The sequence below is a fragment of the Sardina pilchardus genome, chromosome 4, assembly GCF_963854185.1.
Source record: "Sardina pilchardus chromosome 4, fSarPil1.1, whole genome shotgun sequence".
Taxonomy (NCBI): domain Eukaryota; kingdom Metazoa; phylum Chordata; class Actinopteri; order Clupeiformes; family Clupeidae; genus Sardina; species Sardina pilchardus.
The window spans coordinates 32,590,348-32,600,347 of NC_084997.1; the positions used below are offsets into that span (position 1 = coordinate 32,590,348).

Genomic DNA, 10,000 nt, shown 5'->3' on the forward strand with positions numbered 1-10,000 from the left:
AGTATGAGAAACAAACCCTGGCCAGTGTGTGTGTGGGCATAAATTAAATTCATCTCACCCCTCATTAGAATTCTCAATTTTGTTTAGAAAAAACTAAGTGTTAGAAAAGACTCAGATCTAATGACTAAAGAATTAATATTATGCTCTTATATCCCTATTGATCAAAACTGGCATAGGTCTCTCTAAGGTCAGACAGTGTGTGTGTTTGTGTATGTGTGTGTGTGTGTGTGTGTGTGTGTGTGTGTGTGTGTGTGTGTGTGTGTGTGTGTGTGTGTGTGTGTGATATCAGGTTTTTTGTGGGGTCAATGTGGATGAGAAATGTGTCCAGCCGGTCCACACTCCTCTGCGATTGTGTTTCCTTAGAGAAGCGTGATCAGATGGAGGACATCGCCAGTCCTGAGTGTGTGTGTGTGTGTGTGTGTGTGTGTGTGTGTGTGTGTGTGTGTGTGTGTTTCCTTAGAGTAGGGTGATCAGATGGAGGAGATCCTGAGCCTTATTGATTATTGCCCACAGTGCGGCTGTCACTGACCACTTGCTCCATATGTCTCTATCTATCCAACACACGCCAGCTGTGTGTGTGTGTGTGTGTGTGTGTGTGTGTGTGTGTGTGTGTGTGTGTGTGTGTGTGTATCAGACAGTCCAAGTGCATGATTGAGCAGTTGTGTAGGAGGTGATAAATCATGTATTGAGGAGCGTGTGTACAGTATGTGACAATCCTTGTGTGTGTCAGTTTGATTTCTATCAAACGCGTGTCTTTCTGTGTGTCAGACCTGCAGGTAGTTCGCACACACACACACACACACACACACACAGAGTGAGAAAGAGACACATCTGCACACACACACACACACACACACACGCACGTACACAGTGAACTGGCTCACACACACGGCGAAGTGGACAAGTTGGTGTGTAAAGTTTTGAGATCTCCCCCCCACTGTTGTGCTCCCTCCCAGAGTAATTCCAGTTGAAGCTGGGCCTCTATTGTGCTGCGCTGCAAAAGCAGCATAATACCTGAATTAGAGGGATAAAGAGCCTTTGATGTGGGCCTGCTACAGCATGAATAGACTGCACAACAATAAGACAGGAGGAGAGGAGAGGAGGAGAGAGAAGAGGATGAGAGAGGAGATGAAGCGAGAGGAGAGGAGAGTAGAGGAGAGGAGAGATGAGAGGACAGTAGAAGAGAAGAGAAGAGAGGAGAGGAGAGGAGAGGAGAGGAGAGGAGAAGAGAGGAGAGGAGAGGAGAGGAGGGGAGGGGAGGAGAGGAGGAGAGAGAAGAGGAGAGAAGAGAATAGAAGAGGAGAGGAGAGGAGGGAAAGGGTTGGAAGAGAATGATAGAAGAGAAGACAAAAGTGCATGAAATATGAAATAAGGGGAAAGATGGAAGATGAAGGAGACGAGGAGAAAATAAACCTGAAAACAACCCCCCCCCAAAACAAACGAAAAGTGAAGAGAAAGTGAGTGGGAGTAGAGAACAGAGAGAGAGACTAACAGAATAAGAGAGGAGAGGAGAGAGAGGAACAGAATAAGAGAGGAGAGGAGAGAGAGGAACAGAATAAGAGAGGAGAGGAGAGAGAGGAACAGAATGAGAGAGGAGAGGAGAAGAGAGAGAGGAGAGGAGCGGTCAGATGAGAGGAGGAGAATGAGGACTCTAGTGAACTGAGACTTTGATGTGTGTGTGTGTGTGTGTGTGTGTGTGTGTGTGTGTGTGTGTGTGAAACTAGAAGCTGCCAGTTTGGGTTGCTGATTAGGGTTTCTATGGTAATGAGGCTGATACACTAAGCTTACATTCTATGGATATGATGCTTGTGTGTGTGTGTGTGTGTGTGTGTGTGTGTGTGTGTGTGTGTGTCTGTGTGTGTGTGTGTGTGTCTGTGTGTGTGTGTTTGCCATGTTTCCCTGTTGTTGCTTTCCAACAGCCTACCCAAGGGCTCAATAACACAATACGTCTTATTAAGTGCATTTCCAGTTCTCCAAAAAGCTTTTTGAGATCACACACACAAACACACACACACACACACACACACACACACAGACACACACACACACACACACACACACACACACACACACACACACACACACACACACACACACACGCACACACACACACACACACACACACACACACACACACACACACACACACACACGGTCCCAGGCAGACAAAGACCTAAATCCTACTCTGCGTCTGCTCTCCCATCACCACACACACATACACACACACACACACACACACACACACACACACACACACACAAACACACACACTTTGATGTGAATATCCCTTCACTCATACAGAGCAAATCCATATCCCCACCATTACACATCCATCCTGTTCATGACTGTGTGTGTGTCTCTCTCTCATTCTCATACATTTTGATACGTGAATGTTTGTGCTGTGTGTGTGTGTGTGTGTGTGTGTGTGTGTGTGTGTGTGTGTGTGTGTGTGTGTGTGTCTGTTTTGTGAGTGAGTTTGTGTGTGTACATTTCAATATGTGAGTGTGTGTGTTTTTTGCTAGTACATTTGTGTGAGTCTGTTTTCTGTGACACACACACACACACACACACACACACACACACACACACACACACACACACACACACACACACAAACACACACACACACACACACACACACACACACACACACACACACACACACACACACACACACACACACACACACACACACACACACACACGCATACACACACACACACTGTGTGAGTGTGAGTGATCCGTTAAAGGGCCTGTGCATGGTCCCCTTTTCTGTGTCCTAATCCAGAGGAAATGAGAAAAGCAGCATTGTGCATCAGGACAGTGACAGTCACACACACACACACACACACACACACACACACACACACACACACACACACACACACACAGAAGCACTCAGCTCCTTTACATAAGAAAAGACCTCTCCTCAGAGAGAGAGAGAGAGAGAGAGAGAGAGGGAGAGAGAGAGTGAAGGAGAGCGTAAAAAAGTGTAGTCCCGCAGAAAGGAAGAGCTGAGTTATGTGATGAAGAGAGTTGAGCAGAACTACAGAGTGAAAATCACACAGCAAAACTCACTTCATGAGTGAGAGAGGGAGAGAGAGAGTTATGAAAAGAGAGAGAGCTACTCATCCCTCTTTTCGACAATTCTCTCCATTTTTTATTCTATTTTTCTCTTTTATCTTATTTCTCTTCTTCTATTGCTTCTTACTGTCTTTAGTTATCTCTCCACCTCTCTGTGTCACAATCTCTCCTGTCTTCACTCTCTCTCTCTGTTTCGCTCTGCCTCCTTCACTCTCTCTTTCTTTTTCACTCTCTCCTTTCTTAACTCTCTCTCTCTCTCTCTCTCTCTTTCTTTCTTTTCACTCTGTTTCCCTCTCTTGTCTTCACTCTCTCTCTCTCTATTTCGCTCTGCCTCCTTCACTCTCTCTTTCTGTTTCATTCTCTCCTTTCTTCACTCTCTCTCTCTCTCTCTCTTTCTTTTCACTCTGTCTCTCTTCTTTATGACAGGTCATTACAGAACAGCCATATTCTCTGGGCTCACACACAAAGGGATTAATGATGGCATAATAAACACACACACACACACACACACACACACACACACACAAACTCACGCAACTTCATCCTTTACAGCTCTGGTGACACCGTTGAGTTTTACTGCACTGTTGTAAAAGCCTACAAAGAGACAAATGGGTAACACTAAAGCAGTCTGGACACACTCACACACAAACACACACACACACACACACACACACTCTCTCTCTCTCTCTCTCACACACACACACACACACACACACACACACACACACACACACACACACACCCGCGCACACACACACACACACACACACACACACACACACACACACACACACACACACACACACACACACACACACACACACACACACACACACACACACACACACACACACACACCGCTGTGCACCACGGAGCTACTGCAGAAGCCAAAAATAACGTCTCTCCAAAGTTTTCAGAGCAGAACTCTATGATAAAAGGTCAGCACCACCCAAATGGTTCGTGTGTGTGTGTGTGTGTGTGTGTGTGTGTGTGTTTATATACACTTTTACATCAATGCCCCAGTGATCTTTTGCTTAAAGGAAATAAATATAGCATAACTGGCTCGTTTCATGGGCTTAAATAATCCCTGAGTGTTTCCACATCTAGGCGCCAGTGGGGCTCAGGGGTTAAACATTAGCTTTAAACATTAGCATTAGCTTATCTCTGTTAGCCATCTCCCCCTCGCTCACCCCCCCTCTAAAACCTATTAGTTTCACCACAATCCTAACAGGCACCCTGAAGTGTAAGCATGGGCTGCACCATCTCAAAGCCCATTGAGGGGGGGTTGGGTAATGCGAGCTACAGTGCCACAGGACCCATATGGTTCAGGCTTCAAAGTGGAGTGGATCGTACCAGTGATACCAACTTCAGCCAGTGAAGCAGAGTAATTCAAGGATGCACACACACACACACACACACACACACACACACACACACACACACACACACACACACACACACACACACACACACACACACACACACACCACCTTTACACATTTACACAAAGATATTCAAATGCAAAGAGCCACACATGAACACACACTCACAAAGATATACACTATATTGCCAAAAGTATTGGGTCACCTGCCTTGACCCCCCATATGAACTTCAGTCACATTCTATTCTTAATCCATAGGGTTTAATACGACAATGGTCCCCTCTTTGCAGCTATAACAGCTTCAACTCTTCTGGGAAGGCTTCCACAAGGTTTAGGAGTGTTTTTATGGACATTTTTGACAATTCTACCAGAATTTGTGAGGCGACTGGCTCTCAGTCTGTCTTCCCAAAGGCATTCTATTGGGTTGAGGTCAGGACTCTGTGCAGGCAAGTCAAGTTCATCCACATCAAACTCTGTCATCCATCTCTGTATGGACCTTGCTTGGTGCACTGGTGCACAGTCATGTTGGAACAGGAAGTGGCCATCCCCAAACTCTTCCCACAAAGTTGTGAGCATGGAAATGTCCAACATTTCTTGGTTAATGCTAAAGCATTCAGAGTTCCTTTCACTGGACCAAGCCCAGCTCGGGGATGACCCCTTCCTGTTCCAACATGACTGTACACCAGTGCACAAAGCAAGGTCCATAAAGGCTTTATTATAAGGGTCCCCATACTGATAGTTATATTTTACTAATATATTAAAGTAATATACTAATATATTAATTAAGCTTAGCCAACTGTTATAAGGGTCCTATGAGGAGTGCTTCATATTGGGATAGGAAGAAACACATAATATGTCATTAACTTTCATATTAACATATAGTTTGTAAATAAACATTTAACATTTAACAATGTAAGAAATAACTGTTAATTTGTGCCAAAAAGACGTTTATTAACTATTAACAAATATCAACACAATATTAGTTAATAGATTGTTTTGTATTTGTTAAAACATTAACGTACAGATTATATGCAGACAACTGATATTTAATTAATGATGAAAAAAGCTTTAACGTGTGGCAAATAGTTATTCTAGTAACAGTTAACAAATATTAACAAAGGATTAGTTAATTACTAGTTTGCTATTTATTAAGGACCTTTATTATGTAATGTCAACAATAGCCGGTATTTTTAAGCCTAGTGTACTCTGACTGACTGCATGTTTCTTGTGAAGTGAAAACAAGTTTTATTCTTTGACAGAATATTTCATTTTGAGTCAGATTTCCAGTGTTTTGGTAAAGTTAGTGTGTGCAGAGAAATGAAGAGTTAGTGCATAGGTAACAAAATGTGTTTCTGAAAAGAAAATGATCAATTTGCCCAATTGTGTTTTGTAGATGTGAGTTTGTGTTAAGAGTTTAGAGTATCTGTATGGGTAAGCGCTTCCTAGTGATTGAAAAAAAAAAACTGTAATAATAATACTTAATGTGTGCAATTATCACCCAGAAATAAAAAAGTAAGATCAAGGTTTGTTTGCTCATAATCATTTGTACTTTATTTATAACTTGGCAGCATTAACATCATGTTGAACAGTGTGTTCCAATCAGAGAGGAAAGAGCAGGAAGCCACTGAAGATGTTGTGATTACCAGCATTATCAGAGAGCCTGTTGCCTGCAGGGAGTCGCATGTTAACTACATCTCCCACCTCCAGCTGCAGAGTAGCACCACTGGACAGATAAGTCCATTGTTCATGTGCACCATACTCATGTATATACATGATCTGTTCTGAATTCTTAAACATCTTGATGTACATATACCTAGAGGATACCATATCCGCAACAGTGAATCTGAAGTAGTAGACTCCCCTGACTGGAGCTGTGAAGAAGCCTGTTGTGCTGCTGTAGGCCTGACCAACATTGGTGATGATTTTAGTGAAGACCAAGTTCAGCTCAGTATTCCCGGCGTTTATGTATCCTGAAATACCCAGCCTTGCTGAGAATGCCACCTTGGGTTGATCTGTGATCTCTTTCTCCAGATTCACTACATCAGTCTCAGTAGCTGCCAGTCTGGTCTTCACTGCTGTCAGCTCTGCATCTTGTGCTGCAGTTTCCATCTTCAGGTCCTCCACCTCAGTCTCACTTGTAGACAGTCTGGTCTTCACAGTAGTCATCTCTGCTGCAGTTACCATCTTCAGGTCCTCCACCTCAGTCTCACTTGTAGACAGTCTGGTCTTCACAGTAGTCATCTCTGCTGCAGTTACCATCTTCAGGTCCTCCACCTCAGTCTCACTGGCAGACAATCTGGTCTCTTGTGCTGCAGTTTCCATCTTCAGGTTCACCACTTCAGTTTCACTAGCAGCCAGCCTGGTCTTCAGTACGATCATCTCTGTGAGAAGATCATCATTTTCAGCATCCACCTTCTGTAGGTCATTCTGGGTGACAGTCAGCAGCACTCTCAGCTCCACCACCATGTCTCTGAGTTCCCTGAGCTCAGTAGAGACGTCCAGCTGGGTAGTGACCACAGCAGCAGCAGCAGCCCCAGTGCTCTGGCTCTCTGTCTGAACTTCAGTCTGGGTGCTCTGAGTCTGAGCTCCACACATGGAGAACAGCAGCACCAGCAGTGGGATGATGGCCCTCATCTCAACACTCTCACAGCAGTAGCAGTAGCAGTAGTAGTGTAGCAGTAGTACCTGTTGTGTCTGAGTCTGAGATTGAGTCTGCGAACACCCTCTTTTTATACCTTAGTTGGTGATTATGTAAGAACTTTCGTCACATTTAGGGGTTATCTGAAGTCCAGGGACACTGACCAAAATTAGCAAATGTTGAGATATGTTATTTTTTCCAGTATGTGTCTGTGTATTCAGTTATCAGTGTTGAGGGAAGATTCCTACCAGTTAGCCTTCATGACAGGTGGGGCTTCTTGTCCTTATTTCACCCCATACTCTTTAGTTTGAGTCACGGATGTAAAAAGTCCAAATCTTCTCATACCACACAGAACAGGCAGAATTGACTGCATGTCCTCTATCCTGGCTCTTGGCTTTCTTTACTAACAGTAACAGATGTATTTAGATCAAACAAAAACAATTACACATGCGTATGTGTATAAACATATGAAGTTTAAATGTAGGGAACATGACTGTCTCTCTGCCTGCCTGTCACATAACCTGTCTTTGCCAGGGGGGGTGAAGTGGGCCTTGGAGGGAGGGGGGCTGAGTTTCCAAACGGCAAAACTCTGCCAAGTCCACTGATTGTAGTGCAGCTCTGATATGTGTGAGGCCGTTATCAGTGGACACGTGGTCACTGTCAGCGCGGAATATGCGTATGGCCACTGAGCTGACCTACGCTGTTGTTCTGATGACCACCTTAAGGAATCATTATGAGCAGTTGTAGTATCAGCTCCTCTGTGTGTGCCCATGTTCAAACTGATATGCATGACATATGCTAATGCTGGGTTTGATGGGTCATATTTGTATCAGTAGTGATTTAAACGGATCATCTCCTCTCCTCAGTCCTCTCACTCTGCTGTTGCTGCTGCCATTAGGAGCTGTAGTCATGTTGCACCCAAAACAGTTACAGCTGTAGCAGTGGGAAGAAATGCTAAAGTAGAGAAATGTCAAAAGTCTTATTCTCTCTGGGAGGATTTAGTGCCTGCCTGTCTGTCACGTAGCCTGTCCCAGGTGAGGGGGAGTGGGGTGGGGAGGGGTTTGGAGGGAGGAGTGGCTGGGTTGTAAACTCTGCCAAGTCTGCGTGTCACCCAGTAGCTTTGATACGTGTGTGAGTGTATTCTGACCAAACACGTGGTCACTCTCAGTGTGGAGTGTCTCCATGGCTACCGAGCTGAGATACGCTGTTCCTCTGGACTTGTTTAATCTTCCATCGCTGTTCTGAGAAATGACACAATCTGATCAATAAGGTAGGGGAGGTGTGGGTTAATGTGCCCGTTTAACTTCACTATTTTTTTTTTTTTAAAAGTGTGTGTGTGTGTGTGTGTGTGTGTGTGTGTGTGTGTGTGCAAGTGTGAATGTGCATGCTCGTATATCCGTGCGTGTGTGTATGTGTTTGGTGACTGGAGAGAGGAGATTTTAGATTCTAGTTTGTCGTTGTTTGTTTTCTTTGCACACTTCATGTTTGTCATGTCATGGGTTTGTGGATGTGGGTTATTCACTCATAACATCAGCTTGTGTTGTTGTTCCTCAGTAAAGTACCAGTCTTATGTGTAACTGAGCAGGAATCACCCTGCCCTCACCAGCCCTCATCAGGAGGGGGGGGGGGGGGGGGGGGGGGGGGGTAGATTGAATGGCGTGTAAGAGAATGAGTGACAGTGGGGTCATGATGGCGACCTTTAAAATTAAATACTAACTGGGGGTCCACACCCGTCTTTTTTTTTAGCTTTTTACCACATGACTGAAAATGTGTAGAGAGCAGGAAGCCACTGAGGGTGTTGTGGTCATCGGTAGGCTATCATGATGACCAGCACTTTACTCTGTGCTACCAGCATCAGATGTGTTACAATTACACACAATCATTACACATGCACATGTGTTGAACAATATGAAGTTTAAATGTAGGGAACATGACTGCCTCTCTGCCTGCCTGTCACATAGCCGGTCTTTGCCAGGGGGGGTGAAGTGGGCCTTGGGGGGAGGGGGGCTGAGTTTCCAAACGGCAAAACTCTGCCAAGTCCACTGATTACAGTGCAGCTTTGATATGTGTGAGGCCGTTATCAGTGGACACGTGGTCACTGTCAGCGTGGAATATGCGTATGGCCACTGAGCTGACCTACGGTGTTGTTCTGATGAACCCCTTAAGGAATCATTATGAGCAGTTGTAGTATCAGCTCCTCTGTGTGTGCCCATGTTCAAACTGATATGCATGACATATGCTAATGCTGGGTTTGATGGGTCAGATTTGTATCAGTAGTGATTTAAACGGATCATCTCCTCTCCTCAGTCCTCTCACTCTGCTGTTGCTGCTGCCATTAGGAGCTGTAGTCATGTTGCACCCAAAACAGTTACAGCTGTAGCAGTGTGAAGAAATGATCAAGTAGAGAAATGTCAAAAGTCTTATTCTCTCTGGGAGGATTTAGTGCCTGCCTGTCTGTCACGTAGCCTGTCCCAGGTGAGGTGGAGTGGGGTGGGGAGGGGTTTGGAGGGAGGAGTGGCTGGGTTGTAAACTCTGCCAAGTCTGCGTGTCACCCAGTAGCTTTGATACGTGTGAGAGTGTATTCTGACCAAACACGTGGTCACTCTCAGTGTGGAGTGTCTCCATGGCCACCGAGCTGAGATACGCTGTTCCTCTGGACTTGTTTAATCTTCCATCGCTGTTCTGAGAAATGACACAATCTGATCAATCAGGTAGGGGAGGTGTGGGTTAATGTGCCTTTTTAACTTCACTATTCTTTTTAATTGTGTTTGTGTGTGTGTGTGTGTGTGTGTGTGTGCTCGTGTATCCGTGCGTGTGTGTATGTGTCCGGCGACTGGGGGGAGCAGGCGTTGTACAGAGGAGATTTTAGATTCTAGTTTGTTGTTGTTTGTTTTCTT

General features: G+C 44.9%; 1 protein-coding gene across 1 annotated transcript; it reads right to left on the reverse strand.

Annotated features, from left to right (window-relative positions):
* Window positions 1-6,064: 6,064 nt before the first annotated feature.
* LOC134078996 (complement C1q-like protein 2) lies at window positions 6,065-6,931 on the reverse strand. Its single transcript, XM_062535161.1, has 3 exons — window positions 6,825-6,931; window positions 6,665-6,761; window positions 6,065-6,547 (listed from the first exon to the last, which is right to left on the reverse strand). Exons 1-3 carry the CDS (start codon window positions 6,929-6,931, stop codon window positions 6,065-6,067), a joined length of 687 nt encoding a protein of 228 aa, XP_062391145.1.
* Window positions 6,932-10,000: the final 3,069 nt, after the last annotated feature.

Excerpts from the sequence above, each read along its gene's own strand:
- LOC134078996 (XM_062535161.1), bottom strand. The coding sequence starts at position 6,931 with ATGGTGGTGGAGCTGAGAGTGCTGCTGACTGTCACCCAGAATGACCTA. Across the intron at positions 6,762-6,824 it reads ATGATCGTACTGAAGACCAG|ATTGTCTGCCAGTGAGACTG; the intron begins GCTGGCTGCTAG and ends ACAAGAGACCAG. Across the intron at positions 6,548-6,664 it reads TGTCTACAAGTGAGACTGAG|CTGACAGCAGTGAAGACCAG; the intron begins GTGGAGGACCTG and ends CAAGATGCAGAG.